Raw genomic sequence first — 19,359 nt, forward strand, 5'->3', positions numbered from 1 at the left:
AAGCACCAGAATCTTGCTTTCCATCACAGATCTCGTGGTTCCAGTCACAGTTTCTTCCTTAATGCCAGGTTGATCAGATTAGGCTTAACTGATTCTTTACAATGGAATAATTTCAAATCAGAATTCATTTTTCAAAAGTTGCTAATACCTTCTGTACATTTTTTCCCCCTGAATTTCAGTGCTAACCTTGAATATGTTATTTTAATGACCAGGATCTTTTTTGGGACCATGAACGTGTCTGTGATGGAAACACCTTCTTTGTTTTTTGGGGGGGTCATACCTGGCAGTGTCCTCAGAGGGTCTCCCAAGTGGTGCGTGGGGAACCATGCAGTGCTGGAGACTGAACCCCAGGCTTCAGCATGCACTCATGTGATACCACCTTTCGAGCTATCTTCATGGGCCTAGGAACAGTCTTTAAAGTCTCATTGGATTATTAATTTCCTGGCAACTTTAATAGTTATACTTAAGTTAAACTTCAGGTTGTTGGGGCCAGAGCGATAGTATAGCAAGTAGGCCATTTGTCTTGCATGCGGCTAACCCAGGTTTCACCCCTGGAACCCCACATGGTAACCCCGAGCCCACTAAAAGTGATCCCGAGTGTAGAGCTACAAATAAGCCTTGAGTACAGCTGGGAATGACACCACTCACCACCACCCCCCAAGGAAAAAAAAACCAAAAAATTTAAAGAGAGTGTTTTGTTTTCTCCTCTTAACAATTCAGGGTAATTTAAAGCTTATTGTTAGAGTATTTAATGTCAAATACTCAGACTGTTTATTAAGTGAAGTTACAAGTTTTATTGAGAAGACACTAGTTCTAAGGAGAACATGGGATTCTCGGGAGAAAGGGAGAGCTAGATCAAAGTCCAAAAATATTAAGATTCTATACACGGTGTGGGCTTCCCATAAGTGGAATGCCTAATTTTAATTTTATTAAAACTGTTTTTCCTTTTTTCTTACTTTTCCTTGCCAACCCACTTTTTCAGTTTGCCTGTTACCCTGCTTTCCTTGGTCCCTTCTCAGAGATAAATGTTAAGGAGCAGTAGACAGGGAAATAAAGAGGAAAGAGTATTGGATCAGTAACTGAAACTTGACTCTTAACATTTTTCAACTTGTTTTCCATAGGCCTTATCTGAGTGTGCAGTGACACTGAAAACAATTCATCTCAAACGGGTAAGCCCCGTCGTGCCCTTCATATTTACCTTCTGTGCTTGCTTTTTATGGCTTCAGTTGCCTTTATGTCGTCTTCTTCTTGGATGCTGTGATGACCAAGTCACACACCTACCTGGGTGTGCTCACACATACACTTAGTTGTGTTTGCCGGGACCTCACTCCTTACCGGTGCTTTGCTGGGGTCCGCTGCAGTGCTCAAACCTAGGCCTACTGAGGTGGCATGTAGTGGTCTTGATATTTGCACATTTTCAGTTGCAGTGCTCATGATCCTTTCTAGTTGTGCTCACACACACACTTTCCTGAGGTGCTCTGGAAACATTTATGTTGCTGGGAATCTCAGGCAGCAGCGTTGCCATGATCGTGTCTGGCACATCTGGAAGCTCCAAGCATTGAGTCTCCAGCTTTATCCCACAAGATGGACATTCCTAAGCCCCGGAGTCCAAAAAGATGTAGCGTTATTCAGGGTGTAAGGTCACACTAGACATGGTCTGGGGCTAATCAGAGATTACTTCTCGTGGTGCTTGTGCAGCCATTTGTGTATCAGAGTAAACCAGGGTTGGCAGCATGCAAGGCAAGACCTTAACCCCTCTATTATCTGTCCAGCACTGTATCTTAAAAAGTTATGATTTTTTTTGGGTAATAAAGAAAAGATGGAATCAAAATGACAGTATCTTTTTTTCCTCCCGGTGCTGGGAAATCAAACAGTATTTGTAATTGTTCATCATTTTGGGGTGATAGAACTAAGTAAGTATGACCTAGTCTAAATAGTATGTTGTTTCCTTATATATAGTATTCTAAATAACTTGAAATTATTTTAAAAATTTAAAAATTAGGTAGTTAAATTTAACAAAAATTTCTATGTCCAGCCTTTCAGAATCAGGATGTCCGCACAGGAGTGCTGCCCCTCCTTGCTGCTGCCTCAGGGGCAGCTTTCCTTGCCCCCTAAAAAGCTAAACTTTTGGACCAGTCTCTGTTCAGCTCACCCCCTGTTTTGAACTGGTTTCAATATGAGAGATTTCATGGTTCTTCAATTTAGGAGTGTTGTTCTCTGCCCACTATTTGCTAGGATGGAGGGGTATATGTTTGGGAGCTGGTTTGTTATATGGGGAGTGATATATAGCAGAATGAAATGTTTATAGTGCCTGAAATCAAGCGAGATAAATAATGTGGTAGGATGGGGTAAGAGCTTTTTTATTTTTAATTTTTTAATTTCTTTTGGGTAAGGACTTTAATAGAGGTGAATACATCTGTAATAAATTTAATAGTGTGGATCTAAAGAGGAAGATGCAATTTTTCCTATTAGGACAATCTAAAGGAGCCACAGGAGGGGCTGGATCGATAGCATAGCGGGTAGGGCGTTTGCCTTGCACGCGGCCAACCCGGGTTCGAATCCCAGCACCCCATAAGGAGCATCGCCAGGAGTAATTTCTGAGTGCAAAGCCAGGAGTAACCCCTTTGCATCGCCGGGTGTGACCCAAAAAGCAAAAAATAAATAAAAAATAAAAATAAATAAAGGAGCCACAGGAAAGAGGTGATTATTTTGGGGGTTTTGTTTTTGTTTTGTTTTGTTGTTAACCTATATATAAGGGATGGCGAATTAGCTGTATTAGGGCCACAAGATCCTGTGGTCTGGAGTTGGCACAATGAGGAAGCAAACATGAATGTTGCTTACCTGTGCCCACAGCCAGGAAGTCTGTACTTTATGGCCTGCAGACGATGTTCCAAATGCACAGATAACCCTTGGCAGCAGCAGCTACCTCCCCCCCAGCTTTAAATAGATGTCAGCTCATCAGACTGATGAGGAATTGTTCTATACAATGAATCACAGCTCTTCATGAAGACAGAACAGATCCTATATGACAGATTTGGTAGGAAATAATAGTGCTTTTTGTCTAGCCCAATATGGAGGTAGGGGTAATCGCTAACCTGGGTCGGGGGTATGTACAGGGTTGGGTGATAAAGTTTGTGTTTTCTATGAAAAGTTGGGACGTTAGGAATGTTGTAGTCGGGCAGGAAGGTATGGGCTGTAGCTGGTAGTGCTCAGTCTAATCCCAGCTATGTGCCTGGGGGTCACTTCCCAGCTGTGCTCAGGGGACCGCTGCAGTGCCCGGGGTCAAACTCAGCTGGGCCTGTAGCGTGTAGAGCATATGCCCAGCCCATTGAGCCAACTCTCAGGCCCGGAGCTATAGCACAGCAGGTAGGCATTTGCCTTGCACATGGCCGACCCGAATTTGATCCCCAGCATCCCATATGGTCCCCTGAGCACCACCAGAAGTAATTCCTGAGTGCAGAGCCAGGAGCACTGAGCACCGCCAGGTGTGACCCGGAAAGCCAAAAAAGGAAAGAAATTGTTCTGAAAGTAGTTTGGAATATGGGTGTAAAGTAATTAGAATGAGTAGTGACATGGTAGAAATGTTGGGATTCTCTAAGTCCGCAGTAGCAGCCAGCTAGGCTAACCTAAGAGTCCAGAGAAAGCCAGAAATGGAACCAAAGGCTATGGAAGCCAAGAGAAAAGGAAAAGTCTTGAGAAGAGATGGGTTGATGTCGCTGCTGTCAAGAGAGTGGAGGGAATGTGGAATAAAAAACAATGAGGTCTAGGGGCTGGAGAGATAGCACAGCGGGTAGGGCGTTTCCCTTGCATGCGGCCGACCCGGGTTCAAATCCCAGCATCCCATATGGTCCCCTGAGCACGGCCAGGGCTAATTCCTGAGTGCAGAGCCAGGAGTAACCCCTGTGCATCGCCAGGTGTGACCCAAAAAAGCAAAAAAAAAAAAAAAAGAAAATGAGGTCTAACAGTCTAGAAATGTTTACCTTATCCTTGAAAGGAAGCTCTTATTTAGACACAGAATTGAATCAGATGGAACATTTGAGAATGTTTTGCTTCAGTGTTTTAGTTCCTCATTTATTTACTTGACTAATTTCCTCTTGAGGTACGAGTTTACTTCCCTGACTTAACAAGTGCCACAGTTCATTTTAAAGTGGTAATAGTGGGATTATTTGAGGTTATGGGCAGGAAATAAAGGGAGAATAAACTGAAGAGATAGGTGGGAAGGGAAATAGAAGGGATTTAAGGAATTACAGGTGTTAATCTTTAGAAGTCTTTCTAGGTTTACAAAAAATAAAAAATGAAAAGCGATTTAATGTTTGGGCATCTAGAGGAAGAGGAGTGGTTTTAAAAGTCAGGTGACCAGCAAATTTAGTCCTATACTAAGTTCTGAGTTTCTCCTCCTCAGGGGCTTTTTTCCTTTCCCTTCTAGTTTTTTTGTTTTGTTTTGTTTTTTGCTTTTTTTGGGTCACACCCAGCAATGCACAGGGGTTACTCCTGGCTCTGCACTCAGGAATTACACTTGGCGGTGCTCAGGGGACCATATGGGATGCTGGGAATTGCACCCGAGTCGGCCGTGTGCAAGGCAAACGTCCTACCTGCTGTGCTATTGCTCCAGCCCCTCCCTTCTAGTTTTTAATTTAAAAAAAATTCCTTTTTAAGTCAGGTAACCTGCATTTTAACACAGATTTAATTCAGAGCACACTGGGCAAAACATACTATTTCCCTGGATTGTAATTTCCTCATCTACTAAATTTTTCTTCCCTTGGTTTGGTGAGCAGGAAAAAGGAGATGTGCTTTTTGTTCTTATCTGCCACGAAATCACCTATTCATGTTTTATTTTGTTTTTTAATGTTTTTATTTCAAGACTGTGATTTACCAAGTTATTCATAATACAGTAGTTTCAGGCCTTAAATGTCCCAACACCAACCCCACCACCAGTCTGATTCTCCCTCCACCAGTGTCCCCCGTTTCCTACCCACCACCCCAGCCTGCCCCTTCCAGGCACCAGCAGTTTACTTCATTGTTTGTTACAACACAAAGGCAAGTGGAATTATCAAAACTTAGATCAGTAAGAGTCAATCCACGATAATTGCTACCTCTCATAATGATGTCACAAAAGTCATTGTCTGAGGATCTGCCATGCTGTTGATGCTAGCTGAGACTCTGTGTTATTGTTTAAGCTCATGGGGATTGGTGGGCTTCTATGCAATTTCCCAGTCAGATTTGCTGTGAGCCTCCTGATCTGACAGTATTATGAAATTTGGAGTTGTACACAGCTTCACGGTCCAGGAAATATAGATGTGGAACAATCTGGTGGCTTGGCAGTTTGATTAGCCTCAGTTGTGGAGCCGGGCCATTTCTATGTCAGAGGGTGTGGAGCGTGGCTGCAGGCTGCTGGGGAATCCACACTCCCCCCATTCTGAGATGGCGCCAGAGTCCTCAGCCTGGACCAGTCTACCTGGAAAGATTTTGCAGCATCGTGTCCTTTTGGAGATGTGATGTTGGGCTTTTTCTCTGCCCACAAAATGGCAGGTGTCACCTTGTTTATTCTTGCTCTTTATTTTAATTTCTGAGGATGATCGCTACTGGCTCTGTCCCAAAGGCATCCGGTCCACTTAGCAGAAGATGGAATGGGAACACCTCTGGGCTGGGCTGTCTCCTTCCAGTGCATCTTTAGGCTCTGTGAGTGCCTGAGTTTAGAAGCCCTGTATAACACTAAGCAATATCAACATGCAGTGAATACTGTTAGTCTGAAACTTCACATTCCTATTATTCTTTTTTGCTGGTTTTTGGGCCACACCCAGTGGTGTTCAGGGCTTACTCCTTTGTCTATACTCAGGAACTAGTCCTGCAGTGCTCAGGGGACCACTGCATGCTGGGATCAAACCCAGGCCGGCAGCACGCAAGACAAGCAGCATCCTACCCTCTCTACTCTGCTCCAGCCTCAGATTTACATTCCTTAAGTCATCTAAGCCTCACAACTACAGTTTTCAAACAGGGAAACTGAAGCGCAGAGAGGTTAACTTGTCCAAGTTACCAGAAGTTTGCCAGAACCAGGCTTCAAGTTAAAAGAGTGATTCCTGTCACTTGCTGTATTGTATCTATGTGTTTGTGTGGGGCCAGAAATGTGACTCAGTGGTGGAGTACTTGCTTGTGTCAGAATCCTGTTCTCAGTAGAAACCTAAACCCCTAGCACAGCCAGAAGCAACAGCCAGCCACCGGGCACTACCAGTTGTGAACCAAAACCCAAACATATATTTATACATGTTCTAATTTTTTTTTGCACATATCAAGGAAGAAAATAATTCCATTTTAACTATCTTGGAATTTTTCAGGGCCCAGAATGCATTCAGTATCTTCAACAAGAATACCTGCCTTCTTTGCAGGTAGCACCAGAGATAATTCAGGTAAGAAGTGGTAGCATCTTTTCTTTTCTTGTTTTTCTGTGTTAACTAAGGATTTAGTTAGAGGGGTGGGGCCCATGCCTCGCAGGCGGGTGTCCCAAGCTGGTTCCACAGTACTCTCACTGCAGTAGCAGTAAAGCAGACTGGGGCTATTCGGGGTAACTGCAGTCTAGAAGGGCTGTGTTCCAGATGTCTCCCTCTGTCTCCCCAGTCATGCTGGGTGCCACCCTGTTGGCCTCTCGTACTGCCAGGCTGGTCAGCGCTGCATTGCTGGCCCGAGTCCCACTGTCAGGCTCCAGCCAGGCCAAGTATTGTTTGCAGTGGCACCCTCAGCCCTGTCCAGGCCCTTGTCTGAACACAGCTCAGGCAGCTCCCTGAAGAGAGATTCCTCTTCCTGCCCTTCCTTTTGCCGCTATTCTGATGGTTGCAGGTCACCTGGTTGCAATGCTCGCACACTGTGCTCACCAGGAGCTGCACACTTGCAGTTGTGGTGCTTGGAAACCTGAGCGATCTTCCCTTTCTTGTGGTGCTCACACGTGCTTGTGGGCCCGACTGGCAGCAGTATGCTCACACCAGGCTGTGCATACATCTGTGCTGTTGGGGTGCTGGGGTCCCAGGGACAGGGCTGCTGCCAGGACAGGGCTGCTCGGAACACTGGGTGACACCATCGAATTCGTGCAAAGCAGGTGCCTTTTGCCACTTAGCCATGCCCCAGAGCCCCCATTTGGTTTTGTGTTAAATTCCTTCAGATTGCTAACATAAAGCAAAGTTACTATTTCTACATAGTAATTTTATGATAAAAGATAAGGATCATGTGTCCTCTGATGACATTTTTGCAACATTATATTTAAGAGGATTGTCTTTATCTTCTGGTGTAACTTGGTCGACTGCCCGCTTGACGAGGGGAGAGCAGCAGTCACGTTGTTAGTGTCCCACTCTCCCGGCCCGTGTGTCAGTTCTGTCAGGAGTGCCCTGGTCTCAGAGGGAAAGCCACCTCTCTGACAGGTGTTACATTTGAAAATGCCAGGTAACATTTTTGGTGAGAAACAGAATTTTTTTCCTAAAAGCTACCCTACAAGTACTATAGATTTGAAACACTCTTTGATGAATGAAAGGAAAAGCAAAATGTGTTACACTGTTACATGACATCAAGAATAAACTTTATTAGATCTATTATGATTTCATCAAGCATGATTTCCCAAATAGAGCCTGCACAGCTGTGCTGACGGTCACTTGTCATGGATGTCGTGGTCCTTGAATGAAACGTTTAAGCAGCGTATGATTACAAACATAACATAGATATTACTGTTAGGCCTCAGTTAAGGAAATCTTGCTGAGGAGGTGGCTTGGCAGCAAAAGCAAATTCCTTGGATATAAGTGACCTGGTTTCTTTCCCTGGCACTCGCACACACAAAAGGAATTAGCAACTGAGCTCCTATGGGTGGAAAAATGGTACAGCAGGTAGGGAAGTTGTCTTAACATGCATCGGACCCAGGTTCAGTCAGTGGCACTACATATGGTCCCTTGAGCCCCGCCAGGAGGGTTCCTGGAGTAACTCTGAGCACTGCAAGCTTGAAGCCAACTCCTGTCACCCTAAAAAACAAGGAAAACCCTACCTCTCACACCCCATTTGGCTGAGTATCACATGTGGAAGAGCTCCGTTCAGTCCCTACCTGCTTGTTCATCCATTTGCTCAAGCGGGCACCACTAACGTCTCCATTGTGAGACTTGTTACTGTTTTTGGCATATTGAATATACCACGGGTAGCTTGCCAGGCTCTGCCATGCGGGCAGGATACTCTCCGAGAGGGACGGAGGACTCAACCCGGGCTAGCAGCATGCAAGGCAAAACGCTCTACCCACTGTGCTATCACTGCAGTCCGACGCTGCTGGGTATAGCACAGAAAGCAAAAAAGAAGTCACTTTCTGGTTTTTAATAATAATCTTCAAAGAATACTGTATATTTGAATTACAATGAAATTTTGGTGGGGGGGGGGGCTTGGAGATTTGGGCTACCTTTGGCAATGCTCTGGAGTTACTCCCAGAGGGAATTGGGAAACTCTGTGATGCCACAGGGATCAAACTAGGGTCAACTGTATGCAAGGCAAGCACCTTAACCCTGTACTGTCTACCTGGCCAAGATTCGATGAATTTAATATAAACTGATTTCTTCTCTCTTCCCCTTCCATGTACCCTTATACCTAACCCACCCCCTACAGGAGTTTTGTCAAGCGCTTCAGCAGCCTGATGCTAAAGTTTTTAAAAACTACTTAAAGGTAGGTCTTTGAAAAACGTACGTAGCTTCATAAAGTTAGGTAATGTTTCAGAGCCAAGAGATAATAGATATTATAGGATACTGCATCCGATTTCGGTTTGGCCAGTATTAGTTATGTAGTAAACCTGCTTCTGAAAGTCTGCAGTTACAGATCAAGGCTATTGCTTAGTGGTAGAGCACTTGGCATGTGTGAAGCTCTGGATAGGATCCGTAGCACCCAAAAAAAACCCCACAAATCTACAGTTAAAATATTATACTGTGTTTAAGTAATATTTTAAAACATTTGCTCATAATAAGTTGTAAGGAACTAGAAACAAAAACAAGTACAAGTTACATGGTTGTATCTTATTTTGAAACATTTAGATTCTTTCAAATGGGAGGGAGGGAGAGGAGGGGGCGGGGAATAGATTCTTTCAAATGGACAAAAAGTGGAATCCTCTGATTTGACTTCAGGGCTCTTCTTATATTTATAAAAACACAGAATTAAAAAAAAAAAAAGTCCAATTTTGCAAGAAGTAGCAATTGAGTTTATATTAACAGTGAAATAGTGAGGCAGACCGTCTTGCTTCAACCTAGTCAGCCAGCCACAGTTGCTTTTTATTTATTGGACACTATGCTGACAGTCGCAAATACCAAGCATAAGTGATTTCCCCAGCCCACCTGAACTGGGAATAAAATTACAGTGTGTTGGAATGAAAAAGTTCTTTTTTTTTTTTTTTTTGCTTTTTGGGTCACACCCGGCAATGCACAGGGGTCACTCCTGGCTCTGCACTCAGGAATTACCCCTGGCAGTACTCAGGGGACCATATGGGATGCTGGGAATCGAACCCGGGTCGGCTGCGTGCAAGGCAAGCGCCCTACCCGCTGTGCTATCACTCCAGCCCCAAAAGTTCTTTTTATTGATTGCCTTTATTAACAAATGTGACGGTAAAGCTTGGTGCTGATTTTTTGGTAGTAGGTAAGTTAGTCAATCTGGCCTTAACCCATTCAGTGAAATTCATGTTAACATGTTAACATGTTACTTGCCGGCTGCCACCCTTTGATTCTGATTCTGACATCTTTGTCCGTTCTTCCCTCGGTAGTCGTTTTTCAGCTTCAGCTTCAACTGAGTTTGTGAACAGTGTTGAGTGTTATTTCCTGTAAAAGGAAAGTACTTAGGGAGATAACCTCTGTTTAATAAATGATCAGATTTGTTGATGAAAGGATTCAGAAAACTATTGAGATAACTAACAGCAGATCTGTCAGGGTTGTGTTCCAAATTTTTTTTTTTTTTTTTTTTTGCTTTTTGGGTCACACCTGGCGATGCACAGGGGTTACTCCTGGCTCTGCACTCAGGAATTACTCCTGGCGGTGCTCAGGGGACCATATGGGATGCTGGGAATCGAACCCAGGTCGGCCGCGTGCAAGGCAAACGCCCTACCCGCTGTGCTATCGCTCCAGCCCCGGTTCCAAATTTATTGATTCATCCACACCGCATCTATAAAATGTCTTTCTTCCATACCCAGCTTCTCTCCGGCCATAGTCTTTAGTTGGAAAAAACTAAGTTTCATTTCTTTCCTTTTGCCTGCTTGATATCTTAGGTAATGCTGATTATTTCCTCCTCTCATCACTTCCTTTCTGCCCTTACTGCTGCTCCTCTTGTGTAAGCAAGTTATCTTACTCTGACCTTACTTCCTTATTCCAGCCAAGCTGATAGTTCAAAACATTTAGCAATCCTCTGAAAATCACTCTTTCCTTATGTCTCCAGAAGCCTATATAAGACTTAAACAAGTCCCTTTTCTTAGTTTGGTGTATTGGGCCTCAGCCCCATATCCCCATCTGACTCACTTTCTGGTCTCTCTTGCAGGAACAGTCTTTACCATTCTTGCTGTCCCTCCAAAGTCCTACCTCACTAGCAAATACCCTCCTTTGTGAATCCGAGCTATTCCTCTAGGCTTACCTCAAGCATGGCCTCCTTGTAAAAGGCTTTCTTTTACACATATATATGTAATACATAATGTTATATATATATAATATATGTAATATATTTAATATATTATTATATATATAATGATCATTCTTTTCTCTCCACTTAGAATAGCTTTATCAGATAAGAGAAACAATGGTGAATGTGTAGTCTTCATTCCTAGAGAACAACTTCTTACCGTTTTCTCTTACTTCACTTTTTTTGTTATGGTGACACACCTGGTTGTGTGGGAGGGCTCTTTCTGACTTGGAATCTTGTGGTGCCAGGGATTAAACCCAAGACTCCCACATGCAAAACTTGCAGTCCAGCCCTTTACGCCATCTCCCTACCCTATTCTCTGTGTTCACTTACCATATACCTAACTGTGAAAACAAATACGTAATGCTGGGTCACTGCCTCACAAAACTTCTCGCCAACTTGTCCAGTGTCAATGTCAAATTTGTTTGGGGGAGAGTGGTTTTGTTGGAGGTTTTGTTGAACATACACAGTTCAGTGCTCAGGGGACCATGTGTTGCTGGGATTGGACCTGGGCTTCTCAAATGCAGGGCATGCATTTCATCCTTTTGAGCTATCTTGGCCCAGGAGAGGAGGAGAGGGAAATTCTTTAAGGAATTAAAACTGTTGGGTTTATTTTTATTTAGGACATTGACTGCTTGGTTTTCTCCCTTAACTTAACCATTTCTCCACTTTTTTTTTTTTTTCTTTTTGGGTCTCACCTGGTGATGCACAGGGGTCACTCCTGGCTCTGCACTCAGGAATCATACCTGGCGGTGCTCAGGGATGCTGGGAATCGAACCCGGGTCGACCGCGTGCAAGGCAAACGCCCTACCCTACCCGCTGTGCTATCTCTCCAGCCCCTCTCCACATTAATTTTGACAGTACTACTAATCAGTGAAAAGGCACATTTCTTCCTCTAACCACTTAAATCTCAGAGCTCTAGAGATAATGCCATATTTTCATTAGTTTTCTACATTATGTATTATATATTATAAATTCTAGAGTTTCTCAAAGTGTCTAGAAGTTTCTTAAGTTAGTTTGGATTTGATGAAGTTGTGAAATGTTTTAAATATCCTTTATATCTTATGAAAGAGTAATAAGCCCTCAGCAGCTTGGAGCCATTCTTCACTTGAGAGGTAGCATCTTTTGACATTAGTACTAATTTGTACTTTTTTTACAGGTATTCTTCCAGAGAGCAAAGCCCTAAGAACTGGATCCCCGGTGCCTAATTCATGATGAGGAATTCCATTTAATAATTTATAAGGAAGCAATTTTTGTGTGCCATTCACACTGGTCTTTTTAACATTGCTTTGAGCTTATTGCAGTATATGTATTGGGAGTTTTCTGTAAAATGGGTGTGATTTTTTTCCCAGAATACAGGTATGTGACAACAAGAAAAGTTGTTTGCATGCCAGTTCAAACTGTTCTATGTAAAAATGCTGCTGAAAGGTAACAGCAGAATTATCCTAGTACCTTTTTTTGTTCTTACTTGAAACTTTAAGCCCTTTATAAAGACCATAGCAGGAAAACAGTGTACTTTTTAAAAATTGCTGAATATAAAATGTTTGAAGATTTTAATTTTGTTGGATGTATGTAAACCCATAAAGTGCAGGGGAAATACCACAATCAAAACTTCTTTTTCTTTTTTTTTTTGTAGATAGCGACTACATTCTTTACACTGTTTTAATGCCATTGTGTATTCTACAAAAGAGGTGATTTCATAAATTAACTGATTTCAGAGTAGGCCCTGGTGTTATACATTTTTTATAAAAAATAAATAAATAAATAAATTTTACGTAGTGAAATCTACCAAGTCTCTTTTGGTATTATTACACACACTTGAGCCTTATTTCCTCATCTTTTTTCTCCCTATCAGTTTAAAGGCTTACACGTGAAAGTTATGATGATTTATTAATTATGCTCCTAAAAGGTTATATGCCTCTTAGTTCTGCTAAATTGAATCTTGGCGCTAGAGACCAGACATCTAGATAGCTTAGCCAGCTGAGCACATACTCTGTATGCAGTGGGCCTGGGTTCAACCCCATGGCAATCCAGGGTCTCCCAGCACCTCCGAGTGAACCTCAAGATCACCAAGTATGGTCTCCCAATCAGCCCCCTGACCCCCACCCCCCAAAAAAAAATTGAAAGGCACTGGGAAATGCCTGTGAGAATGTTGATTAAATTTTAAAATCCAATTAAATTAAATCCCAATTTTCTTTTTATTGGGTTTACTTAAAGCACATTATACCTATTTATCATGCGTATAAGTAGTAACTGCCCATTTAATACTAGAAATTTCTTCCCTTGTCTCTCTTTTTAATTTTAAAGTCTAAAAGCCCAAGTATGATTTGTTAAGAGAGCTTGCATAATCATCCGATACTATTCCCCAAATTTTTGCCAAAATGTGGGATACAATTGTTATGTTACTTTTTGGTGCTGGTATTACTTAAAAACAGGGTTATGACAGTTACGCAGTGGTAGGGATAAAGTTAAGCACAAAGGTGCATACATAGTACCTGCACACAAAGGCTTAGTAAAAGCTATTACTACTGTATTATTTCTATATACATAAGGTTACACCACCTCCTTTTCCCTGGCTACTGAGGGCACACCTAGAAGTTTTCAGGTGCTACTCCCAGCATGCCACTCGGGAGACCATGTGCTGGGATCAAGTCTATAGCTCCTACATGCAAAGAATTTTTTCCAACCCTTCAAACTACCACCCTGGCCTGCCCTCTGGTTCTAAAGCCCTTCATAAGATTTACATATATTCTGAACTGAGAAATCAATACATGGTATGAGAACCATAACGCATCATATTTAATATGAGGAAATCATGTCGAATAATGCCTCTCAATTCTCTGAAGTGCCCAGAGCACTATTTTGGAAATATCACAGCACTTTGATAAGTTAGATTTATCTTATTTTTTGTGTACTTCATTTCCAAAAGCAAGCTCCCTGAGAATCGCCTCAAGGGTGAGTCTCACCTGTTAGCAAATGAATCACCTGTTGTATCACCAGGGTCTTGGAATGTCTGGTCCAGTTCTGTCCTGAGATTAAATCTGAAAAGAAATGCTATTTTTAAATGCAGCTTTAAGATACACTTTGGTGTTTGCAGTATGCATCACTATTACTTGTAAAAGTGTGTATGGGGGCCTTGGGCTCAGTTAATCACAATTCCTCCCAAACAGCTTTGAGCTGTGGAGTTTAGTGTTCTAACGGACTGTGACAAGTCCTTATAATACCCCCTCCTTATAATAGGGGGGAACTGAATTGCAAACAGTGAACAGAACTTTTAGATTGACTCCATTTCAACTTTCTGATAAAACCTCGTGACAAGGGGCCAGAGCCATAGCACAGTGGGTAGGGCATTTGCCTTGCACATGGCAGACCCAGGTTCGATCCCTGGCAACCCATATGGTCCCCCAGGCACCGCCAGGAGTAACCCCTGAGCATCACTGGGTGTGACCCAAAAAGCAAAAAAAACAAAACAAAACCTTGTGACAAGGCTTTAGTGTGGGCTTTTGTTAGCTTCCTTGTGCATAAGAGTTAATATGCTTAAGGAAGCTGAAAAAACAAGCTCCAAACTTTACGTTTAATATTTCACAAGGAGCATCTTGGTAACTGCAGCCTTCAAAAGCCTCTGTCATGGTTTCCCATCTCATCTCTGGTTTTGGAGTTGTTCCATAGGGGAAGAACACGTCCCTCCTGCCACCCTACCGCCAGCCCCACCTTCAGAGACAGCAGTAGTGTGGTTTTGCTCTGGAGAAAAGCTTTGGTGCAGAAATGGGCAGAAGGGAACTCCCCCAGGAAACAACCGTTTTGAGATGGCTAGATAACTAGGGTTAAGCCCATTTTTCAAAAATACTCCTAAAACGGGCTGGAGCGATAGCACAGCGAGTAGGGAGCTTGTCTTGCACGCGACCGACCCGGTTGATTCCCAGCATCCTATATGGTCCCCCGAGCACTGCCAGGAGTAATTCACGAGTGCATGAGTCGGGAGTAGTCCCTGTGCATTGTCGGGTGTGACCCAAAAAACAAAGAAAAAAACCTCCTAAAAGAGGAAGTTAAGTGAATTTTATATTGAATTTTATTAAGAATGTTGAAGAGATAATGCCATGCGCTGCTGTCACCGTAGCCTTTAAGACAGATCTAAGTCGATCGCTGCAGACTAGGCGCACTGCAAGCTCCACACCTGCTCGGCATCCCGCACTCCCCGCCTGACCCGGGTGTTTGTATTCGGTTCAAAGTCCCTTTTGAACCAGCTGTCCCTGCACTCCGCCCTCGTCTCGCTGACACCCGTTACCGGACGGAGAAACAGTACAGCGGGAGGGCGTTGGCCTCGCACGCAGCCCACCTGGGATCGGCTCCCCGGGCCCCCTGTACGGGCGGGTGCCAGAGCCCAGGAGCCGGTGTGGGGCCCCGGCCCCCAAAGAATCGAAATCCCCGTGCTCACTGCGCAGAGCTCCCGCCTCCGACCTCACGCTAGAGGGTAAGCAGGAGCTGAGGGCCTCGCTGCGGGCACTGACCTGAGGTTGCTGCCCCAGCCGCGGGACGCCCAGGCCCCGGCCCGAGCGGCGGCGGCGTGCGCACGCGCACCCGCGCGCGGGCCGCCGGTCACGTGGCCCCCGGCCAGGCTGGAGAAGCCGGAAGTGTCCCGAGGCTCTCGGAGGCCGCGGGAGCCGCTGGCGGTGGCGCGGCGGGGCTCGGGCGCGGTGAGTGAGCGGCGGGCGCGGGCCGGGAGCCGCGCGGGCGGCGGGCGGCGGGCGCGGGCGCGGGCGCGGCGGCCGCGGGGACGCCGGGCGGCTGCTGAGTCAGAGCGGGGGCGGGGCGGGCCCCGAGGCCGACCCCCGGGCCCCCGACGGCGCCTCGCGGGCGGCCGGGCGTGCGGGCTGCGGGCGCGCGGGGCCGGGCGGCGGGCGGCGGCGGCGCGGGGCGCACTCGGCCTCGGGCCCCTGGGCGCGGCCGCCCGCGGCGGCGGCGGGGCCGGCGGACGGTTAGCCGCAGGGCTGCGCGCCCGACCCGCCGGGGGCTGCCGGAAGCGCCGCGCCGGGGGCGGGTTCCGTGGGCCCGGGACGGCGCCGAGCCCCGAGCCGCCCGCCCGCGCCCGGGCCGCCCGCCCCCAGAGCCCGCGCGGCAGACCCCACGGAGGGCGCGCGCGGCACGGCCGCGGGTCCCCCAACTTGTTGAGCGCCTGCGCCCGGGACAGGGCCGCTCTCCCGGGGCGCGCCGGGGCCCGAACTGCCCCCGGGAGCTGCTGAGTCACGTTGGGCCCCCGGCGGGTCCGCGAGGCGCTGACCCGGGCCCCGGCGGGTCCCTGCGAGGCGTTCCCGCGGCGGGAGCCCACCCGGGCCGCTTCTTCCCGCAGCACGCGCGGGCCGGGTGTCGGCCCCCTGCGGGGTGGCGCTCCCTCCCGCTGGAGACGTCTCTCTTGGCGGCTGTTTCCTATTTGTGACGAGGTGGTTTGGGTTTTTTGTTCTTGCTCATTTCGAACAAACTGTGTGTCCGTGGTTTGGTTGGTGAAATTATAAGGACGTCTTGAATGATCCGAAGTTGGTGACACTTAGACCCACGGCCATTCTTTATGTTCCCAGTCCTAATTTAGATGTTGGTGTGTTCCGGTTACCGTTGACGGTAACACCGCAGGTGCCGCGGTGGGACTAGTGCTTATCCTGTATTGCATTGATTACAATTCCGACATGAAATTCAGATATTTTTACTATACATCCAGGTAACCTTCCAGTGTTAAAGGCCAGGGGTAGGGGTTAAAGAAAAGAAGAATAATAAATGAGTGCCCTTTTCAAAAAAATTCTTTTTAATTTGGTTTTGAGGTTGCGGCTTTTCACAAGAGCAGCTCCCTATCTCTGAGCTAGACCCCTGGTTCCTGGGCTTTTTTTTTTTTTTTTACGACAGTTAGTAGGTTCACAGCAAAATTGAGCAAAAGATATGGAGGCTTTCCACATAACCGCTTTCCTGCCTGTACCCTGACAGGAAACAAAGTCATTTTCCTCTGTTTTTGTTGTATTTTACATATTTCTTTTCAAAATACTTTTGAATTTTTCATTGGTTTAACTTTCAAGACATTTGAAAGAAATGACCACTGTCATTGTCAATGACACTTACTAAATTAGAAGGAAAATAGATTTCTCTTTTAACCTGTGACAAATAAATTCATTTGCGTATCAGTGATATCAGTGACCAGTGAGGCTTGAGCATAGCATACGCAATCATTTAGCCTTTAATATAGCTAGAAACTTATATAGTAACATTGAACTTTGTATATATCAATTTAGTTACTATTCTTGAGATTGAGTAGATAATGTTTCTTAAATGTTTCCTTAAGTCAAACATGCGAATTTCGCCTTTTCTCTTAATATACCAAGAATCGCCTGATCAAGCCGAGATGCAGAGCACTTCCAATCATCTGTGGCTTTTATCTGACATTTTGGGTCAAGGAGCTACTGCAAATGTCTTTCGGGGAAGACATAAGGTTGGTATAGAGAAAACGAAGGTTTTTGTTTTGTTTCACTCTATTTTCACTGTATTTTTTGTTAGCTAATGTGAGACTTGGTGATTTTGTCTAAAGAACATACCTGTTTTGTGGTTACAGCACGTGTCAGAGTTAATCGATCATTATCCCCTCGATGAGGGCAGTGTGGGGAAAAACAGCAGGTTGACCGAAAGAATGGCTGGGGAGCTTTAGGGTGAACCTCCGTAGTCTCTCCTCAACCTCTGCCTCCCATGCAGTGACAGAGTGTTCACTGTAGCAGAGTTGGAGTGAACAAATCAAAGTGTACCCAAGAGAGGATAATTCTAAGACACTTCCCCAAGCTTCTTGCCTCAGTAAGAGCATCCTTCAAGACGTGGGAGGAAAAGGAAATTACCAGCAGAGTCCAGGTTGAAAATGCTGTCTATATATTCTGGCAGGAGGGCCTCTGAATTTGTTAGTAGATGTGAGAACAGAATAAAATAACTAATTCTAGAGGTTCTTGAAGAACCAGAAAGATAACAGAGTTTACAGAGGGACAGAATCATTAAAATAAGTTGAAATAAAATGTCAAGGGGTGTTACCCGAAAGATAGTACAGTGGATAGGGTGTTTGCCTTGCGTGCGCCCAACCTGGGTTCTAGCCCCAGCATACCATATAGTCCTCCAAGCACCACCCGGAGTAACCCCAGAGCACTGCCAAGTGTGGACCAAAGCCAAACCAAACAAAATGTTAAAGGATTTAAGTTTCTGCTCTGGGAAAGAAGATAAAATGATGGAGTAAAAAACATTATAATGCATATAATCACATTATTTGTGGGGGGGTTTCCCCAGTGGTGCTAGGGACCCCGAAGGGTACAGCAGTGGTACTTTGGAGCCCTTCACCCATGGGAATCAAGCCACTTCAGCCCTTTAGCTATCTCTCTGGTTCATATGATTACTAATTTTTCAACTCTGTAAATTTGTTTAGAGCCAAATATGTTTGCAGCCTCCTAACTTCTTTTCAAACACAGGAAGCATTTAGTATAGAGGAGTTCCTTCATGTATCCCTGTACCCTGGATATTAGTAGTCAGTTTTGTCAGTGACACTGTGATAAGTATTCACACGGAGAGGGCTGTTTCCTCTGGGAGAGAGTATGGCTGTGAACAGCTTCTGTGGTTTATAGAGAATGAATCAGTGTCATATGCACAGCTTTTAGCTTTTTTCCCTCTGATTCCTGAATCATTTGCATCTTTGATCAAAGCTCAGTATGGTTTCTGGGTCCTTCATCGAGTTCATTGTGAATCTTGGGCATTCCTGTCCTAGGAATTGTTTTTGTTTGTGGTTTGTGCCAAGAGTGGGGGGAAATGGTGACAGCACAGGATTTAGTATTGAAAACACATCTGACCTTCTGTCTTCCAAATTAATTGAACAAATGTTGGAATCATTTTAGATATCAGACACTGCAGTGGACTTAGCCCACAAGAGTTTTAGATTTAGTATAGAAATATTTAGGGGGCTGGAGCAATAGTACAGCAAGTAGGGCATTTGCCTTACACGGAGCCGACCCAGTTCAATTCCCAGATCCCATATGGTCCCCCGAGCACCACCAGGAGTAATTTCTGAGTACGTGAGCCAGGAGTAACCCCTGTGCATCGCCAGGTGTGACCCCAATATATATATATACATATACGTATATGTATATATATATAATTCAAGAGGACCGTAAATGAGAAATGGCTGGAGCGGCAAATACTTGGTTGTGATAGAGATTGGGCGAGGAATATTTAAAATACCTGGCACTAATAAATATTTCACTTATTTTTGTCCTCTATTTAGACACTCAGAATTCTTTGTGTAAGTGCTTACACAGAGTCAAGATTGTTTACTTTTATTTCCTGCCCCCCCCCTTCCCTTCATTGTTGTTGTTAAGATGTGGATTGAGTTCATGCCAGGCCATGGTGCTTACGGAGGTGGTACATCAGGTTGGGGTGCTTGCATATTCAGTCCCAGTACACTCTCGGGTTTGCTGTCCTTTAGTTGATGCCTGGTGGTGCAAAGGAACCTTTGGGATGCCGGGAATGGAACCTGGGATGACCACATGCAAAGCAAGCACCCTAACCTCTATACTATCACTCTGGCCCCAGTGGCCCAGATTTTTGAAAGAAGAATTGCTAAGACCCAGTTTAGTATTCAGTCCCTAACAGTCTCCCAGGGATGTTTTGAGAAAAAGTGTTTTCTCCTATGATATCAAT

At 45.0% G+C, this 19,359-nt stretch overlaps 2 protein-coding genes and 1 long non-coding RNA gene across 6 annotated transcripts in view; 2 read left to right on the forward strand and 1 right to left on the reverse strand.

Moving 5' to 3' along the window:
- Positions 1-12,447, forward strand: part of XPOT (exportin for tRNA) — a 50,429-nt gene extending 37,982 nt beyond the window's left edge. For both annotated transcript variants that reach the window (XM_055117927.1, XM_055117926.1), the window contains 4 exons: positions 1,122-1,169; positions 6,333-6,404; positions 8,620-8,676; positions 11,819-12,447. In XM_055117927.1, the coding sequence (XP_054973902.1) occupies positions 1,122-1,169; positions 6,333-6,404; positions 8,620-8,676; positions 11,819-11,845 (204 nt within the window). In that variant the 3' untranslated portion in view covers positions 11,846-12,447. The remainder of the gene's footprint in view (positions 1-1,121; positions 1,170-6,332; positions 6,405-8,619; positions 8,677-11,818) is intronic.
- Positions 6,411-15,269, reverse strand: LOC129399094 (uncharacterized). Of its 2 annotated transcripts, XR_008626933.1 has the most exons (4): positions 15,168-15,269; positions 13,626-13,700; positions 8,758-9,812; positions 6,411-7,706 (listed from the first exon to the last, which is right to left on the reverse strand). It is a non-coding gene; the product is annotated as an uncharacterized LOC129399094 (long non-coding RNA). The 2 variants fall into 2 exon arrangements; XR_008626932.1 differs by lacking the exon at positions 6,411-7,706 and having other exon boundaries at positions 8,690-9,812; positions 15,168-15,264.
- Positions 15,219-19,359, forward strand: part of TBK1 (TANK binding kinase 1) — a 55,314-nt gene continuing 51,173 nt past the window's right edge. The window contains exons 1-2 of one of the 2 annotated variants that reach the window (XM_055117928.1): positions 15,219-15,353; positions 17,022-17,128. In XM_055117928.1, the coding sequence (XP_054973903.1) occupies positions 17,042-17,128 (87 nt within the window). In that variant the 5' untranslated portion in view covers positions 15,219-15,353; positions 17,022-17,041. Of the gene's footprint in view, positions 15,354-16,048; positions 16,370-17,021; positions 17,129-19,359 lie in introns of those variants that run through there. The other variant, XR_008626931.1, reaches the window with a different exon arrangement.

Source organism: Sorex araneus, chromosome 10 (genome assembly GCF_027595985.1).
Source record: "Sorex araneus isolate mSorAra2 chromosome 10, mSorAra2.pri, whole genome shotgun sequence".
Classification (NCBI taxonomy): Eukaryota; Metazoa; Chordata; class Mammalia; order Eulipotyphla; family Soricidae; genus Sorex; species Sorex araneus.